The sequence below is a fragment of the Adiantum capillus-veneris genome, chromosome 7 (assembly GCF_014529385.1).
Source record: "Adiantum capillus-veneris isolate H3 chromosome 7, ASM1452938v2, whole genome shotgun sequence".
Classification (NCBI taxonomy): Eukaryota; Viridiplantae; Streptophyta; class Polypodiopsida; order Polypodiales; family Pteridaceae; genus Adiantum; species Adiantum capillus-veneris.
Window position 1 is genome coordinate 99,340,992 of NC_140937.1, and position 19,722 is coordinate 99,360,713.

General features: G+C 42.3%; 2 protein-coding genes and 2 pseudogenes across 2 annotated transcripts; 3 read left to right on the plus strand and 1 right to left on the minus strand.

Annotated features, from left to right (window-relative positions):
• The window catches only part of LOC147454310 (uncharacterized), a 7,053-nt pseudogene extending 4,845 nt beyond the window's left edge, over nucleotides 1–2,208 (minus strand).
• Nucleotides 2,209–2,500: 292 nt separating this feature from the next.
• LOC147454311 (uncharacterized) lies at nucleotides 2,501–4,042 on the plus strand (annotated as a pseudogene).
• An 11,466-nt stretch (nucleotides 4,043–15,508) lies between these two features.
• LOC147454312 (cytochrome P450 750A1-like) lies at nucleotides 15,509–16,048 on the plus strand. Its single transcript, XM_086516319.1, has one exon. It carries the CDS (start codon nucleotides 15,512–15,514, stop codon nucleotides 16,046–16,048), a length of 537 nt encoding a protein of 178 aa, XP_086372445.1. The 5' UTR covers nucleotides 15,509–15,511.
• A 15-nt stretch (nucleotides 16,049–16,063) lies between these two features.
• On the plus strand, nucleotides 16,064–17,831 carry LOC147454313 (uncharacterized). Its single transcript, XM_086516320.1, has one exon. It carries the CDS (start codon nucleotides 16,064–16,066, stop codon nucleotides 16,580–16,582), a length of 519 nt encoding a protein of 172 aa, XP_086372446.1. The 3' UTR covers nucleotides 16,583–17,831.
• The last annotated feature ends 1,891 nt before the right edge of the window (nucleotides 17,832–19,722 follow it).

Sequence of the window (19,722 nt, forward strand, 5' to 3'; positions counted from 1 at the left end):
CAGTTTGCACACGTGATCACCAGAGATTTTTTTGTAGCCAATGTCTGCTAAAGTGCTTACATCACAGCACATTAGGTGGAAAATATGAGCATAAGGTGCAAGCGAGAGTTAAAAAGGTTTGGAAGAGCATCAAAAAATAGGACAGAAGAATGGCATGGAGGGTAAAGTTGAAAGAGCAGATGAAAGGAAGGAGCTAGGCAATATCGTTGCCTTGCACACACACCCCTCCCTCTCGCTCTCTCTCTCTCTAAAGCTTGCAAGCATATCACACAACAGTTGTACTGGGTGTACTCTTTGTATGTGTGTGTGTGTGTATGTGGGGCAAAGTGGAGATGAAGGGAGGGAGGCAGGCGAGTCTCTCTCTCTCTCTCTTTATCTCTCTCTCTCTCTAAGCTACTAGGCATGGCATAGAATATATTTGTAATGTGTGTACTCTTTGTATGTATGTGTGTATACAGTGTGTGTGTGTGTGTGTGTGTGTGTGTGTGTGTGTGTGTGTGTGTGTGTTCACATTATGCGGGCAACTAGAAACATATTCTAGAGTTCAATATTGCGGCAATGAAAATCGAGAGTAGGGTGAGCTTGGTTGGAGAGAGAGAGAGAGAGAGAGATAAATCATTCCAACTAGAGCTTTAACGATGAGAAACAACGAGCTTCTCATCCCACCCAAGCTGGAGTTGTGTCAACTATTGATAGGGTCTCTCTCTCCCTTTTTTCTTTTTTCCCACTTTTATATAGTTTCACACATGATAGTGATATCATTCGCCGCCCACATCATTTAGCATGTAAGAGTCGCCCCCCACTCCGGTGAAAGTGGTTAAACATTGGTATAACACTCCATGGACACCTGGGGTGGTTGATAACACATGCACACTTAGAGTTGCTTGTTTAAAATATGAAGCATTTTGAATTTTCTCATGACCACTCATTTTATCATTTGTTTCCACTCATTTTAACACTTCATCCAAGAATTTTTGGAGTGCGTATAAAAAACTCACAGTAATGAAAATAGATTTTTAATAGAAAAAAATCAGTTTTTGTGTAGTGAATGTTAGACTTTTTGAGCGACTTTTAAAACAATCACGATGTCATGACTATTTCAAGTGAGATTCACGTTCGAAACTTTCAAGGTCACGTGTAAAAAGTCATTTTCTCACACATTATGAATCTCGATTTCCTCAAACTTGTTGTGTATGGAATGACTCGCAGTGTGCGAAAAAAATGTGTCTCAGCTTAATAAGCTCCCCCTTGGGAAAATGGTTTTGCCCTTTGGAGTGGTGCCAAAAGGGAAGGTGGTCAAGGTAGAAATTGGGCCCAAAATGAAACGTGCCTTAAGGTTGGGCAAGAAAGGGGAAAATCTTCTAATGGAAATATCCATAAAAAGGATTAGTGCCGTTCAATTACCAAGTGAAGAGGAACTGAATATATATATATATATATTTTTTTTTTAATTTTTTTTTAACACAATATGATGGAAGGGCTCTCTTTTACACGTGTCGCAATCTGCGACCTGAAGGTTAAAGTTTAAAAAGAAAAAAAGCTCAGTTGCACGCGATAAAGAGGGAGGTATATTAACACAATATGGTGGAAGGGCTCTCTTTTACACGTGTCGTAATCTGCGACCTGAAGGTTAAAGTCTAAAAAGAAAAAAAGCCCAGTTGCACGCGATAAAGAGGGAGAGAGGGGGAGAGAGAGAGGCCGTCGAAGGCGACCGGCCGTACTAGTATATATTATAGAGAAGTTAGAAGTTAGAACCTTATGTATTTACTACTATTTATGTATAATGTGTGTGCCATGTGGACCTGGGGTCACTACCAACTTTGAACTGGTGTTCCCACTTGTACATACGAGTTACTAGTAGCTACAAAATTTAAATTTTGAAAATTTTGCAAAATTGGCTATTTAGAAATTGGGCCTTGGACCTTCAACCTTGGCGCTTGAAGTTGCCTCTCAAAATCCACATTAAAAGTTCAAATTTCACATTCAAACTTCATAATCAAGTTTTAAGTTTCAACTTATCGAGCATTAATACTGGCAATAGCCTATTAAAGGCTCGCGGCGTATCCGTCCAGACTCTCGACTCCTCAATAGCCTTTAATACGACTTTAAGGTTTATAATAAAATACCTGGCTCTCGTTTCCTCTTTATCTCTGAACGCATCTCGTCAAATTCGCGCCACTCGACCTGCTTGAAAAATTTGGGGGACATACTGGCCTCTTTTGTAATGTGCTGAATTTAAAGGGTAAAAACTAGTTCTTCTTCTCGTAAGTGTAAGCTTTTTTTGTTTTTGGAGTTTCAATATATTCACTTAAACTTAGCAACTTGTTGAATGCTACTAAAATCCTATTTGTTTATGTCTTCTAAAATAGTGCGATGGAGCAGAAAATTCATCAATGTTCTTTGGAACAATACGGCACCTTGACAAAGATAGCTTCAAAAAAGGCACGAGTTGTGGAGAAAATCAGTAAGGCACCTACTACCATTGTTATTGATGTTGATGATGAGATGTCCATGGTTTGATGTGATTGTGGATGAGTCCACCGATATTTTCATTCACCACCACATGGTTATGTGCCTTTCTTATTTAGAAGAGAGATCGGTGCCTTGTAATTCATTTTATGGTATTATTCGTACCACAGATAGCACGGCAAAGGGAATCTTTGATACCATCATGCTTGAGCTAGAAAGATCTAATTTAAACCTCTCTAGGTTGATTGCCTTTGGTTCCGATGGGTGCAACACAATGGTTGGTAGGAAAAAGGGAGTAGCCACACTAATGAAGAATGTGGATCCAATGTTAACCGCTATACATTGTGTGGCACACTGCACAAATTTAGCCACATGTGATACTAGTAAGAAGATTGCATATGCAAAGAAAATAGATGTACTTGTGAATGCAATAGCTAATTATTTCTCAAGTACTTCTAATCGAAGGGATGCTTTGAATGACCTACAAGAGGAATTTGATTGCGAAACAATTAAAATGCAAGGTATCTTTGAGATACGATGGCTTAGTCGTCATGCATGCATAACAAAGATATGCAAGTCATTAGATGCATTGCTTGTGGCTTTGGAGAACGAACGCAAAGATTTGTATCATGTTTTAAGCACTTTTGAATGCATTTATGCTCTACACTTTCTTGCCGACATCTTGCAAAAGGTAACGGATTTAAGCTTGAGATTCCAAAAGGACTATGTGGATGTTACCACCATCCATGGGATAGTCAAAAGTACAATCTTTTGTATCAAGGATGAGTATTTGGATGAACATGAGCTAGATTTGAATGCGGCTCAAAGGGGCATTGGTGGATACCCTATTATGCCGGATTATGGTGCTACAAATGGGTATATGTATGATTTGCGGACTCCTTGAAAGGAGACATGTTTTTCGGGCAAAAAATCATGAGAGATGTTGAAGGTGTGGATTTCCAAAATGCTTTAGACTTTCAATTCCAATATGCAAAAAAGTTGTGTGAATCTCTTGAGAAGCGCTTTGTTGATAATTCCACTTTGCATGCAATCAAAATATTGGTTCCGGCCCAACACTCTATGCATGAGAGATTACTCAAGGAGTATGGAAATGATGAATGTGATACAATTGCTTTATTTTATGGTATTGCCAAAAGGGTTGCTAATGTGTCCTTTGCTCCTATTATTGATGGGGAGGCTCTCAAGGTTGAGTTTAGAAAGTTCAAACGCCAAGCGGGTATTGATTTTGCTAAAATGAACCTCATGGCTTCATTGCTTGCAAAGAATGCCATTTGGAAGGATGCTTTTCCTAACATCTTGAAGGTTTTCCAAATTGCTCTCCTGCAATGTTGTAGCATTGCAATCTGTGAGCGAGGATTTAGTGTTCGCACAAATATTAAAAACAAATGGCAGAATTGATTAGAGATAGAGAGCTTGAATGCATTGATGGTGATTGCCATTGAAGGTAGAGATGAGTTTGACTTCTCTAATGCAATGGAGATTTGGAAAAGTGAGACAAGTAGGCATCTCTTCACTCAAGAGGGGATCTCAACCATTGCTGTTTGATGCATGAATGTTGGTGGATGTAAGACACTTTTTATGGATACAAGGCTCTTTTTATGGATGGCGAAGAGATATATTGGCTTCATCGAGCTCATCTATGTAAGTTTTTGTGGATGTCCAATGGGCCCAAGTATTGGCTTCATCAAACTTTTTTGCTCTCCTATGCACATTGCTCTTGGTGGAGGACTTCTTTTCGTACATATGCATACCCATGGATATCATAATGGATATTTTTTTGTGGCTGTTTCTTTTTTAGAATCCATCTTTGATGACTCTACTTATTCTTGCCTCAGTATGTCTTCCTAATCTTGCGAAGCAGGTGAATTAAGGGGCATCTTGGGAGATCCCTTGCATCGCTTCAAAGTGAAAAAGCGAGGAGCTGTCACGTGGAGGAGAGAGGAAAACGGTTGCGATGCGTGTCGGCGAAGACAGAAACGTATATTTTGTTCAGGTAGGGATTATTGTAAATTCATCGAGAATGAAGGCGAGAAGTAGTGCAGGTTGGATGGCAAGCAGGACAGCGATGCAAGTTAGGACGGCTGGCTGGTCCGCGACGCTGTTCAAGCTGTGAACGTATCTGCGGGATGAGACGAGCAAGGGGAGGACTAGCACAGCGAGGTGTGGGCAAGGCAGGGAGGCAGGATGCTGATACGTTGCTCTCCCAAGAGAAAATGCTGGTGGATGTCTCTCTCTCTCTCACACACACACACACACATCATGCGCAACGAAGAAAGCAGGTCTCTGTGTATGCAAAGTGTATCGACCTTCACAAAGCTAAGGCATTATTCGATCTGTATCAAACTAGCACTACGGTACCATCATGGACTTCAGTTATCGGAGTCTATGGTCGACAAGGGAAGGACCAGGATGCTTTGAACAGTTTCGAATAGATGCAGTGAACTTTGCATGCGGAGCGAGCCCAATCGCAGCATGGGAATGGTGACGAACAAACTTTTGCTTTTGGGAAGGCGAGCCAGAAGGAATCTTCGTGATTAATAAACATTTTTACCCCCTTGTAGACCTTTTAAAGAGCCCTTTATGTATTTGTAAAAGCAAAGCCTCTTACGTAAACATTGTCTTTGTTAATTCAAGAACCTAAAAGACTTTGGCATCTTCTTGTCTAAATTGGCTCGTTTGGTCTAATTAATTAATTAGAGACGAAATATTCCATAGCGCTAAGTTTCATTTAGCAAAAAATGACGCGAGCAATGTTCCCACGGTCTGTGGTGATACCGCACGCGCTGGTTTTCAACATTAGAAAATTGCAACACGTGGCTACAATTTTCGCGTGCCTCAGTTGCGCAGAGGTGCAGGGCACCTCAGCTGCGCACACACGCCCAACCAGGTTCAGCAAAAGACAGACTTCGAAAATCTAAGGCAAGAAAATAGAGGCACCTCAGCTGTACATGGACGCCCAATCCGCTTCACCAAAACAGAGACTGGCAAAATGCAAGGCAGATACACAAATAACCACACATTGCTTGATGATCATGTTAGTTGCTTTTGATTACAAAACAGTGCAAAGCAACAGCATGAGCAAACCATATCTCAAAACAAAACTGATTCATTCAGTGCTTACTATAGCAGAAAACAAAAATTGCAATATATACACGGTTCTAAATACAGGCAGCAGAATATTGACATCTTTGTTACATACTGATCCTACTCAATATATTCAAAAGCCTGCAGACTATGGCATTTAAACGATTCAATTGTCCTTTGAATACTGTGACCTCCCTCCTGAACGACAAAATTTTCTCTTCCAATTTCGTTACTTGTATGTCAGCGACATTTACACTATAATTCTCGACTGTGTTATTAATGCCATGCATCACTTCAAGGAGTTGCGAACCCAGTGACCGATGAGCTGTTGTTTGGTCGCCGAGGAACTCCTTCAAAATGTGCACCAAAACATCCTCGATCCTATCAACCCGTGTATCTTCAACTTGTGTAAACGAGTCTTCTGGTTGTGTGTCCTCTGATGCTACCAAGTGATCATGCTCTTGGTCATCCATTCTGTCTCTGCAAACATCAATATATTAGCACTGTATTGATTCTTAGAACAAAAAATAGGTAAACAAGCGAACACAAACAACCAGAATTGTCAGACTAGGCAATCGTTGTGACGCCAATTTGATGAACAAGTGGAATGTATTCATCGCCTACTTGTGAATCCTTGACGTATACATCCACCTCAGTGTCATCAACAACAGGAACAGTTTGGTTGCTACACAAACTTCCGATCAAAAAAGTTTTTGCTTCTTTACTATTATCTCAAGAATCTCATAATCTTACCTTTCCCTATCTTTCCAACGAGACAAAAACCAGTCTGACCGAGGATGCGTTTTACTATATGTTTCATAGTTCACAAAAATGTTAACGATGTCTTGGTAGGTAGTTGTCGTCGGATGAATCATGCATCTCCAAAGTGCCTTCATTTTGCCAAGATCCATGCCTCGGCCTTGGTGTGGAGTTATCCATGATGAAGATGGGTAATATTGGTCACTCTTGATCATTTGATGTAGCGTCGACAAAAAATCATGACCTATGGGGTGGCGCAACCTATACTTCCAAAACATCATTGCCCTATTGAAAATGTTCCTTGGTGTTAGGCAAACTTTGTTCTTCACCTCATCGGCATCATATAGACTATACAACTCTATTCCTCTATTCACATCGTCGACACTAACATTATGCATGGCTTTTCGAAAATGTGGCTCATTGCTTTCCTTCAGGCAATACCCTATCATGCCTTCAAAGGTGTGCATCTTTCGTTGTTTCAATCCACGACACAACACCATCCCACCTGTAAGCAAACACTTATCCCATCCCAAATATGCCTTGACTTTCCTATTGACGGCAATAAGCGAAGTTGCCCATAGCCTAACAACCATTTGTAAGTGCCAGTGGAAAAGTGCTCCTCCCCTCTCAACCGCACATAGCCATGCCAAACTTTCACTTTCAAGAAACTGTTGCATCTCATGCAGCAAACCTACATCTATATCCCCGCCCCCTATTGAAATAGTAACGCTGACCTCCATTACCTTGCTAGCTGCCTTTGACAGCGTGCCCTTACCATGCTCCACATCAACAGACTTGCCCTTACATCGCTGACTGTTTGCTACGGCATTCGGCAGACCATCATGCATAGATACAAACAAGCACTTCTAATAAAACAAAGACCTTATGCTCTCGCTAGCTTGGCACTGTCTATCCTGCCACAACACAGCGAACATCCATAAACCACGTAGAAATAAGCAGAACAAGAGCAAAACAATATCTCCACTTATAGCAAGGGCGTCTCCAATTTCCTCGGGACCACCGCGATTCTGTAAAAAATCACCTAGCGATTATATAAAAAATATCCATGCTCAAAATGTTGGCAGGTCCGACCATGCCAATTGTCCGCATCTCTGCCAATTCCCACTGCACTGCCACGTTACAGGATCTTTTTCCCTGGCTCTCGTTTTCTCTTTATCTCTGAACGTATCTCGTCAGATTCGCGCCACTCGACCTGCTTGAAAAATTTAGGCAACATACTTAGTCTTTTTCTAAATTATTTGTATGAAAAATGTAAGGTGCTTACTTTGCAAGTAATGACATTCTCATAACACCTAAATTAGTTGTAAGTTATCTTATGTGTTTCATTTTTTAATGGTTTGCTATGCACGAAAAGAGATATAAAGTTTTGTATTTTTTTAAAAATTACAAGGTGCTTATTTTTTTAAGTAAATGCATTTTTATAACACCTAAGAGCTTCAAGTTATGTTGAATGGTTTGTTTCAATGGTCTCTTATGTATGAAAAGATATTCATGTTTTTATAAGCTTAGAGAATATAAGTTCCTACTCCCTATTGAACACTTGGAAAGCTAAGTGACATATGTATATTAGTATTTCTCACATAGTGAAAGTACTCTATAGTAATGTTCTTGAAACTAAACATGAAACTCTACATCCGATTCAAAAAGGAAATGTTCCTTATCTATTTTGGCTAAAAAGGAAAAAAACTCATATCTTTTGGTGCAAAAGGGAAGCTCCCTCTTTAGATTCTAATTTTCCTGTTGTTTCAAACCGTAGGGAAGAGAAATTTGAGAGGTTGGAAAATTGGGAAGAGAAATTTGAGAGGTTCGAAAATTTGTAAGGTTGGGATTTTGATTTTTCCTAGATATTGGAAATGAGGCTTAGTTGTGGACTATGTTAGGATTTGACGTCCTTTTTCTCTTATTTGACTCTCGAGCCCTTCGTATGAAAGCCACTTTGAGGCAACACTGGTGTTTTGAAGGGAGAAGGCAAAATATGCCTATCATCGTGGAAGGATGCTAATCCCACTCTCTTGTCATTAGAAGGGCAACCCTTAGGAAAGCCTTTCTTGGACTTGAATTGAGGTCAAGGCCCACCAAAGGTAGGAGTGGAGACATTTGCATTCACATTCGTATTTTATATATTGACAGGAATTAAAAGTAGATGAGGGGGATCTGGGTGTGTGGTTAAGCCATTCATAATCTAGTAATTTTTTAAATTCTAATGGGAAATGGGCCGGCCATTGCTAAGTTCCAACTTAACCTAATGGGAATTGGACGACTTAGTGCTCACCCAAAATTTTGAACGAATCAGACTCCAGAGGGGTGGTGCGAGCACTACGGGTGTGACTCTTGCTCTCAGCCTCTCTATGTAGGTGCTTGTAGGGATTTGGAAAGATATCGAGTGTCGATGGTCACAAGGGGCTAACATCATGCCCACACACAGCAAAGGAACTGCAACAAAAGAGGGGAAAGAAATGTGGGATTTGTTACATCAACACATGAGAGAGTTGGAAGGTCTTGTGACAACACGAAGACTCATGAGCACGGACTTGCGAGCAACCTTTGGACTCTTCTCGGGCTCTCAGTCTGCCCCCTATTAAGCTTCAATCTTGGACATTGTAAAAATTGATTAGTTTCTCTAATAGAGTCTACCGGTTTCTTGTATGGAAAATAGATGCCTTGACATTCAATTTGCATTTGTACAAATGAATATTGCTACGACTCTTTTTTGGCCTTTGTCATGAACAAGTATTTGGTAATGCTGAAAAATTCTTGTTCTTTAAGTTTTCTCTGTTGTGTAAGGGGACATTTTTTACTCTTCTGTCATTGGAAGGGCAATGTTAAATTTTTCTCTTCTATCCAGAAGGGCATACTTCTTACATACCTGTCTTTTGACATTTTGAGTTGCCTGTCAAATCCTAACACTGGTTGTGGAGTCTTTATCCATGTTCATGTATACACCATACAATTGTCTACAACACTAGGCCTACATATAATGAGCTCTCTCTCTCTCTCTCTCTCTCTCTCTCTCTCTCTCAGTCTCAGTCTCTCAGTGTCAGACACGCTCAGAAAAAAGAGTTATGCTATGGAGATTCTCTCTGCTATTAGAGATGTGTCCCCCCTCATAATTGTGCTTGTGGCCACATTAATTGCCTCATTACTAAGAGTAGGCGGCTAGATTTACAATGGTGAGTGCAACCTACAGAAGAGACAGTACCTTGAGGATGGTGCGTCATATCTACAACTTGGAGCTCGGTGTTATGGAAAATTCATTTTTCCAAACATACAAAATTCTTTTTTTTTTAATCAAGAGGAAATTTTAGGAAGAAAGTGGACCTGCGGCCACGATTACGAGCCACCGCAAATGATATCATCTATAGAATGATGATGGGCAAGAAGATAGACGACGTTTCATCAAACATTAGTGGTAAGGGGAAATTAGAGCTTCTGAAATTGATGGAGGAAATTCATTACTTGATGGGCGTCTTTTATGTGGGTGATTTCATACCTTTGTCGTCGTGGCTCCACCCCAACTGTTACTTGAAGCGCGTGAAGGCCAGTGGGCGCAAGCTTGAGTCCTTCTACAAGAAGTCATTTACAAGAGGCCATGAGAAAAGAGGGACGCTCTGGGTATGTTGCAGGCTACGGAGACTTTTTGGAGGTCTTACTGGCTGCCTCTAATCAGTCTGTCAACGTGAAATTTTAAAAAAAATCTCCGTACCATTAGCCATTACAGACGATGAGTTTAGTAGATAATAAAAGGGTATAGTTTTAAAAAAAACCCACTAACATGGCATTTTTTTGCGTGAGCACAACTGCCGACGAAGTCACAGGAAGGCAGTCCGTTGCCTCAGCTCGCCCAGCTCGCGTGTAAGCGTAGAGAGAGAGAGCGCTTCTGCGAAGCTAATTGCGACAACAAAGCTGCAAGGTAGAGGAGAGAGAGATTTTCTTGTGGTCTCACTCACGGATACGAGGCTACAAGCCAGAGAGAGCACGCGCACGCGAGAGAGAGAGAGAGAGAGAGAGAGAGAGAGAGAGAGAGAGAGAGAGAGAGAGAGAGAGAGAGAGAGGCTTCAACACTGCCCAATTGGGGGGCAGTTAATCTTTTCTCGGTCTTTCTATTTTAAAAAATAGAAAGTCCCACCACTTTCCAATTTTTCAAATTGAAAAACTTGATCATTGTTTTAGATTCCTTTTGAATTCATCCCACGATGTGGTTGCTCTAATCAACATACCATTTTGGATGATAGCGTCATAGGTCTCATATTGGTAAACTCTAGACTATGATAAAGAAGGTTTGGTGAAGGAAAGAGAAAAAAAAAGCAATTGAGGGATGCATGTTTGGCATTGCTGGATTTCTACTCCTTTCAAGGAAATCCTAGAAGATCCATCACCAACCGAGGCCGAAGCCGCACAACATCCACCACAAGGATGCCACAAGAAGTCAAACCGCATACCACCTGCCAGGAGTTGAGTTCATGAGACTAGACATCAACCAACAGGCTCTCAAGGAAGAGCCTTGCACCATCTTGAGAACCAACATGATGAAAAAGACCATGTCCAGGCTATGCATGTGAGCCTTGCACCATCCAGATGAAGACCAAGGGCTGCCGCAAAAGACTGATCCGCAATTGCCACTAGCAGACCTATCAACCTTCAACCCCGCCAATCCAACTCAGATCTAAACCGCCTTTGTCTCCCATGAGGAGAAGGGAGGGCTACCTCTCCGATTTCCAAAAAGACAGGAGAGGAGAGATGTGTCGGACAAGCTGGGGAAAAGACGGCTACGAGCCTCCACCCGGGGGCTCCCCGCTCCACAAGCCATCACCAGCCCATTGCTACCTTAAAACGTGCACCACATTATGAACCTCTTTCTGCTGACAACCCTTCGAGCCTCTCTGCTACTGGTCTCTGGCAGGCCAGGCCTAGCAAGACTATTTATGTTTGAAGATACTCTATAATCTTCTGTTAGTCTTTTTAATAAGTTTCTTGGAAAAAAACCAAAACAAAAAATATTTTAATGTTTTTTAATTGAAAAAGTAAATTTGATAAGCATAGAATATAATAAAACAATTTAACAAAATAATTTTTTTGAAATTCTTTAATGAAAGGACCCTTTATCAATATCTTTATCATGGGATCAAACTCTTATATATTGTTTATTCATTTGTTCTCTAAAAGCCTTTGTCATGCATGCCAAAAAATGAATGCACTTTTGGACTTTTGGAAAATAACATTTAAATTGGTATGTGACCTACGCGTTGCCGCCGCAAGGAAAAAAAAGCTTGGGTCCATTTTTCAACACAATTCTTTCCTTCAATCTGGAAAAATTTCAATGATTTCTTTGTATTCCATCTGTTTAGCACAAATCATTAGAGTAGACAATATTTGATATATGCATCAAATTTGAGTGTTTCTCTGCATAATTAATAATAGTAGCACCAACACGATAAGGAAGGAGGATCATTGGATACACTCATAGGGTCACCATGACATGTATAACTCATGTTATAGGGTCACCACCATGGTAAGGAAGGAGGATCATTGCTTAGCATAAACATGGTGAGGAAGAAGGACCATTGGATATGCCCATAGGATCACCACAACATGTATAACTTATGTGCATCATATTCATACCATTTAAAAATATTGTATAGCTCCCTCCCTCTTTCTATCTCTCTCCCTCCCTCTCTATCTCTCCATCACCACCATCTATCCGAAATAAATTCATCTTTTAATTTGACATTGGCTTGAATATTGGGAATGCAACTGGCGGCCTTGACATCTTCTGTGTTTTTTCTTTCTTGCTTGCATTTCTACCTCTTTGTTGTGAGCAAGTTACAATTACAGAGCAAGCAATACATATTTTCTCAAAAGAGGACTTGCTATGACATCTACTTGAACATTTTCTACAATTTCTTTGTTGCTCTCTTTGATTTTTCTACATCTCTACCTCTTCCTGGCGAGCAAGTTGACAATAATGTTGCACATCATCATCTTGCCTACAACAGAACGGTCTTGGTCTACTTTTGGTTAGCAGTACTACTAAGATCAATGGTGCAAATCAAGTATGTTATCACAATGTCAAAAGGTGGAGATCCATAGCTACCAATGTGATTGTAGAGCTTCTGGTGCTTGAGACATAGTCTGGCTCCAATGTGATAAAAAAGTTTGAGTGCCCAAGAGTGGATCTGACTTTTAATCTAATTTCAACATTGTAATATGCGATTGTCCTTGTAAGGACATAGCTCTATTTTGCTTGCTTGCATCTTTGTCTCTATCTTGTGAGATTGATATGGTAGGAATGGGCATCAACACCTAGTCTATAGTACTCATAATGGTTGCCTACCCTGTCGTCCACCTTTGTCTAGCAAAGCTATCAATCTGGTGTTACCCACTGGGTATGCTAGCAATAGCAATGTCAAATTTTGGAACTTACTTCTACGTTATAACTTAGACGGTAATATAAATTTCAAAATTTAAAGAATTTATAGTGAAAAGCTTCAAAATATAATAGAGTGATCTTTTATAAAAATTTTCATATGTACTTTTTTTTTTCAAGTTTCCAGGGAGTTTGTCTTTAGCATAGTTCATAGTTTCCAATGTCATCATAAAGCCTCAAGTTCTGAAGAGTGTTCTCAATTTTGGAACTTACTTCTACCTTATAACTTAGATGGTTTGAGAAATTTCAAAATTTTAAGAATTCATAGTGAACAGCTTCGTGGCCTTTTATAAAATTCTCCATATGTAGGTATTTCAAGTCTCTACGGAGTTTGTCTTTAGCACGGTTCATAGTTGCCAATGTCATCTCATAAAGCTTCAAGTTCATAGTAGCCAATGTCATCATAAAGCTTCAAGTTCTAAAGAGTGGGGTTCTCAAGAGTGGGGTTCGTTGTAGCATTCATAATGAAATTGACCTATTTAGCTTTCACCTTCTAGGGTCTTGGTATTAAGATTGGAATGTGGTCAATCCCACCTACTCTCTTGTTTGCTTACATGTATACATGCATCCACTCTGCATGGTATGTTTGAAACCATATAATCACCTACCCTATAGCTACGCATAAGTAGGTCCATACAATAATTTTCTCTATAATCAAGGCATTATAAATAGAATTATTGGTGTTTTTAAGGGCTATTACCACCTTGTTACTTGATAGCAATAAAGACAGAGCTCCTTATCTTTGCATGTGTTTTGTGCATTATCATTCTAAACTCAAGGGCATAGTACACCTATAAGCATACTTTATGTGAACCTCTCATTCTCTCCCTATCACAGAGTTTGAAGGGTCAAATTGTACCACCTTTAGCCACTCCTAAGAGAGTACAATTTGATCTCTCTCTCTCTCTCTCTCTCTCTCTCTCTCTCTCTCTCTCACTCTCACTCAGCATTGAGTTTAAGCCTTGTCTAGTGCATTTTTCATGAATCTTTTGATTTTTTTTCTGGACGATAGTAAATATTATCCTCTCTCTCTCTCTCTCTCTCTCTCTCTCTCTCTCTCTCTCTGGTCAAGTCTTCACTTTGACTTGTTACTATAGATTCTTCATGCCTATTGGGATCAAACTATGAAGATGCTCTCTCTCTCTCTTGGAGAGATAATAAACATCTCTTGCAGTTGTCTCAACAATGAAAAAAGTATCCCCCCCCTCCCCCCCCCCCCCCCCCCCCCCCCCCCCCTCTCGGAAGCTTCCTTCTATCTCATCAGGTCTTCAGTTCACAACTTCATGGGTAAATCTTATACATCTCTCTGATATTGTTCACAGCTCATAAGATAGATCTTTTCCTTCTCTCAGGATTGTTTTTAAATGTTAATATCTTTATGTTTTTTCTTCTTCTCGAATCTCCTCTCTTGCTTGTTGAGTTCAAGACGTTGAAAATTCTCTTCTTCGATGCTTGAGTCCTTCTCCTCCTCTCTCTTTCCCTTGATTATGACTGTGTGTGTGTGTGTGTGTGTGTGTGAAGCTCATAGCAAGATACCTTTCTCACTCTCTCAGGGCAGCTAGGTGTAGCTCATAGCAAAAGACCCCCCCCCTCTCTCTCTCTCTCTCTCTCTCTCTCTCTCTCACACACACACACACACACACACACACACACACACACACACACACATTGGATTCTATCTATGTTTACCATTGTTTAAGTAGTGCAAATAAGGTAGCTCAATTCTTGATTAGCTAACGATGCTAATATTGCAGAGCATGGTATTGTATACGCATGAGACGAGCATTGAGATGTGGTGGATCTCTCTCTCTCTGTCTAGAAAAGAGGGTCGTTCGAAGTCTAAACTCCTTAAAACACTCTCTCCCTCGCACACACGCACACACACACGCACACGTGCTGGACGTTTTGCTGGTGACGTGTGGCATGGCTCAACGCTTGAGAGTTTCTCAGGATGCATAAAGTAGTAGTATAGAAGGATAGAAGGTCTTTCTATTCATTGACAAGACATTTTAAGCTCCACAGGGACACTTGTCAAATAAGTAAAATTGAACCACCTTGGCCCTTCAAGGGTACTAAAGGCCAAAAACTCACAGTAGTAGAAACAGAATATCCTTAGAAAAAATTGGATATTTTGTATAGTGAATTTTAGACTTTTCTACCTGGCTTTTAAAACAATCACGATGTCATGACTCATGATTGTCTCAAAAGTGAGAAAAAAGTTATATACATTCGAAATTTTCAAGGTCATTTTATACAGTCATTTTTGCAGGTGTGAAAATATATTTTTGCATGGACCGCCCACACTTCATGTGTGTAAATCATTTTGGCCACGCGGAGAGAGTTGATTGGCGATACTTGGAATTTTACAAACGTCAGCGAACGGCCATGGACTCATGGAGTCTTTTATCGATGTTCAGGTAGGCTATACGCGGTACAATTGTCGACAACACTAGTTAAGTACGGAATGAGGCGTAGATGTGCATACGTCGTACAATCGTCTACAACACTCGCTCGGCCTACATATCGTGACTCTCTCTCTCTCTCTCTCTCTCTCCCCCCAGCCTCCAGCTAATGTTTGTCTAAACCCCCCGATCTCTCTCTGCCAGACACGCTCAGAAGGAAGAGTTCCGCTATGAAGCTGCTCTGTGCTATTAACGGTCTCGTCCTCCTCATAGCTGTGCTTGCTGGCACATTAATTGCCTCGTTGCTAAGGAGTAGGCGGCCAGCTGTACAATGGCCGCCTCCTGGACCTCCCGCCTGGCCCGTCATCGGCCACCTACATCTTCTGGGCGAGCTTCCCCACCAGTCTCTCTCGAAACTCTCCCAACGCTATGGTCCCTTGATGGGTCTGCGCCTCGGAGGTGTTCCCACCATAGTCGGTTAGTCGCTTCCACGGCAGAAATGGCCAAGCAAATTTTGCACACCCACGACCTCGCATTCGCAAATCATCCGCGCAAAGCAGTGGGTGTCCACACGCTGATAGATGCAGATATGGTGAGTGCGGCCTACGGAAGCGGCACATTGAGGAGGATGCGTCAGCTATGTAGCTTGGAGCTGTTGAATGTGAAGCTTGTGGCGTCGTTAAGGCATGTGCGAGAGGAAGAGATGCGCAGCCTCGCGCGCTCTGTGCTGGAGGCAGGACGGCGAGGGGAGGAGAAAGTGGAGCTGCGGCCACGGTTACGACCCACCACGAATGATGATGGGCAAGAAGATAGAGGATGTTTCATCAAAGATCAGTGGCAAAGGGAAATTAGAGCTGCTGAATTTTAGGAAATTCATTACCTGATGGGCGTCTTTTATGTGGGCGATTTCATACCTTGGCTGTCGTGGCTCGACCCCAACCGTTACTTGAAGCGCATGAAGGCCAGTGGCCGCCAAGCTCGAGTTCTTTTGCAGGAAGTCATCGACAAGAGGCGGCGACAAAAGAGGGACTCACGAGCTGTGCTGCAGGCGGAGCAGGACTTCCTGGACGTCTTGCTGGCCGCCTTTGATCAACATACCATTTCGGATGATAACGTCATCTATATCTATACTTCTATATCTGACTTCTATCTGTCTATACTATATATTAAAGAGACTGGTTTTCAGTGCCACGTGTCACAATTTCCTTTATCCGGCTACAGTGAGGACAGTGCGCACGTGGGGGGGGGAGAGAGAGAGAGAGAGAGAAAGAGAGAGAGAGAGAGGCGGCCGAAGGCCGCCGGCCACACTAGTATCTATACAAGCAGGCAAGGATTCCGACAGGCCACGTGGTGCAAGGGGAGGCCAATAGTCCATCACACAAATTGCAGAGAGTGGCCGTGAGGCGAACAGAGATACAGCGAGGCCTTCGTGAGAGAGAGAGAGAGAGAGAGAGAGAGAGAGAGAGAGAGAGAGAGAGAGATTTCGGTAACCACCACCTTGGCAGCAATCTTTCACATTGCGATGCAAGAAACTTCCTCTTCCAAGATTGGGAGAGTATGGTGCTTCTCTCTCTCTCTCTCTCTCTCTCTCTCTCTCTCTCTCTCTCTCTCACACACACACACACACACACACACACACACAGAGGTCTCGGCCCCCCATCTCTCTCCTTGAGCAGCAGGCAAGTGACCTCTCTCTCTCTCTCTCTCTCTCTCTCTCTCTCTCTTCCTTCGAGATGCGGGATGTTTGCTGGCAAAGAACGTAGGCAAGGGCGCTCTCTCTCTTGGCCCTAATGCAGTGCGCCCGATCTCTCTCTCTCTCTCTCTCTCTCTCTCTGTCTCTCTCTCTCTCTCTCTCTCTGGTACTGCTTACCATCGCCTGTGTTCTTCCATTCAGGGTTTCCAACATGTTGAGCTGATTAGCTATAGAGAGGTTGATGCAGGAGAAGCAACCTGAAACTTCCTCTTCCAAGATTGGGAGAGTATGGTGCTTCTCTCTCTCTCTGTCTCTCTCTCTCTCTCTCTCTCACACACACACACACACACACACACACACACACACACACACACACACACAGGTCTCGGCCCCCCATCTCTCTCCTTGAGCAGCGGGCTAGTGACCCTCTCTCTCTCTCTCTCTCTCTCTCTCTCTCTCTCTCTCTCTCTCTCTCTCTCTCTCTCTCTCTCTCTCTCTTCCTTCGAGCTACGGGATGTTTGCTGGCAAAGAACATAGGCAAGGGCGTTCTCTCTCTTGGCCCTGATGCAGTGCGCCTCTCTCTCTCTCTCTCTCTCTCTCTCTCTCTCTCTCTCTCTCTCTCTCTCTCTCTGGTACTGCTTACCATCGCCTATGTTCTTCCATTCAGGGTTTCCAACATGTTGAGCTGATTAGCTATGGAGAGTTTGATGCAGGAGAAGGAGCCCGACAAAGCAAGCGGGTTTGTGAAGGACGAGTTTTATGAGGGCATCCAAACCGATGGACTTCGACTTACCTGAAGAGCTTGTCGATGATCATGAATGGTTATGTAGAAGAGCAAGTGATGCCTCTTCATCTTGACATTTCCTACTGCGTTAGGGTTCTCAAGTTAAGCTTGGGAATCACAATGTTGGATTTGAATGATGAAACTAATGTTGTATGCAAATGTTTATTGCGTTTTCGTGTGTATTAAGGACGGTCTGTGGATTGAGGGTTCGAAAGTATGCACAGGATTTTTCGCAATCGCCATGGGTTGGTTGAGTCATGGAATGCCCATCAAATGTGTATGTTGCGTGCATATGCTTAGTTGATTACAACAACACCTTGGCATGAACTTCATCCACTCTAAAGACAAAAAATAACTCTACGATGCTTCTGTAATATTCTTTGGATATGGTTCATGTTTGTAGGAATTTGGATTCTCTCTCTCTCTCTCTCTCTCTCTCTCTCTCTCTCTCTCTCTCTCTCTCTCTCTCTTTGCGGGATGGTTCTGTTGGCAAGGGGGCTCAGAGAAGCAGGGAGGAAGCGATGAAGAGGATGCATGAGTACCGAATCCAGCATAAGAAGCAGCCACGGTCCAGAAGTGCTTCGGGTACAAAAGGCCGCTCCTCACCATCGTTGCTCCTCCTCCTCCTCCGCCTGCTCGAATCACAACACCTGTAACTTCGAGCCACTTGATCAACCCACTTCGTCTTTCTCTTCTACATGGAATTAGTATGGAACGGTGAGCTATTGCAAAAGTGGTTTAGCAGGTACGTGCTTAATCGCCACTACCCGCCTCTCGATAATGAAATTTTGTGTCAGCTCTCTCTCTCTCTCTCTCTACACCTATAAACGGCAAGGGATGCAGAGAACAAACTGGGAATGAAGATGATGATGCCCTGAGAATGAAGAGGATGACACCATTGCTCTGGCCAGCGAGCCCCACGTCAATAGCTAGAAGTTTCAAAACTTGAATCCCACCATTTTCCCACCTGCTACGTATCGAGCAAGAGTCAATGCTCTCTCTCTCTCTGTGTGTGTGTGTGTGTGTATTTCCGTACAGAGGACGGGTTCACCTTTTAGGTTCAGGTTCACCTTCCTTGCTGTCGTTCTCCTCTGCAACTTTTGTGTTTATCACAACAGTCCCCTAAGGGCATGGTCACGGGAGGCTTAGTTATCAGTAATTGATAACTATGCCAACTATGCACAGACAAAGCATTCAATGAATAACTAAGCCTCTTGCATGGTCACGTGAGGCTTAGTTATTCATTCATCCTCCCAACTCTCTCTCTCTCTCTCTCTCTCTCTCTCTAGTACTGCTTACCATCGCCTGTGTTCTTCCATTCAGGGTTTCCAACATGTTGAGCTTATTAGCTATGGAGAGGTTGATGCAGGAGAAGGAGCCCGACGAAGCAAGCGGGTTTGTGAAGGACGAGTTTTATGAGGGCATCCAAGCCGATGGACTTCGACTTACCTGAAGAGCTTGTCGATGATCATGAATGGTTATGTAGAAGAGCAAGTGATGCCTCTTCATCTTGACATTTCCTGCTGCGTTAGGGTTCTCAAGTTAAGCTTGGGAATCACAATGTTGGATTTGAATGACGAAACTAATGTTGTATGCGGGTTTTTGAGGAGAAAAATAGCTGTATGCAAATGTTTATTGCGTTTTCATGTGTAAGGACGGTCTGTGGATTGAGGGTTCGAAAGTATGCACGGGATTTTTCGCAATTGCCATGGGTTGGTTGAGTCAGGGAATGCCCATCAAATGTGTATGTTGTGTGCATATGCTTAGTTGATTACGACAACACCTTGGCATGAACTTCATCCGCTCTAAAGAAAAAAAATAACTCTACGATGCTTTTGTAATATTCTTTGGATATGGTTCATGTTTGTAGGAATTTGGATTCTCTCTCTCTCTCTCTCTCTCTCTCTCTCTCTCTCTCTCTCTCTCTCTCTCTCTCTCTCTCTCTCTCTCTCTCTCTCTCTTATCGGGATGGTTCTGTTGGCAAGGGGGCTCAGAGAAGCAGGGAGGAAGCAATGAAGAGGATGCATGAGTACCGAATCCAGCATAAGAAGCAGCCACGGTCCAG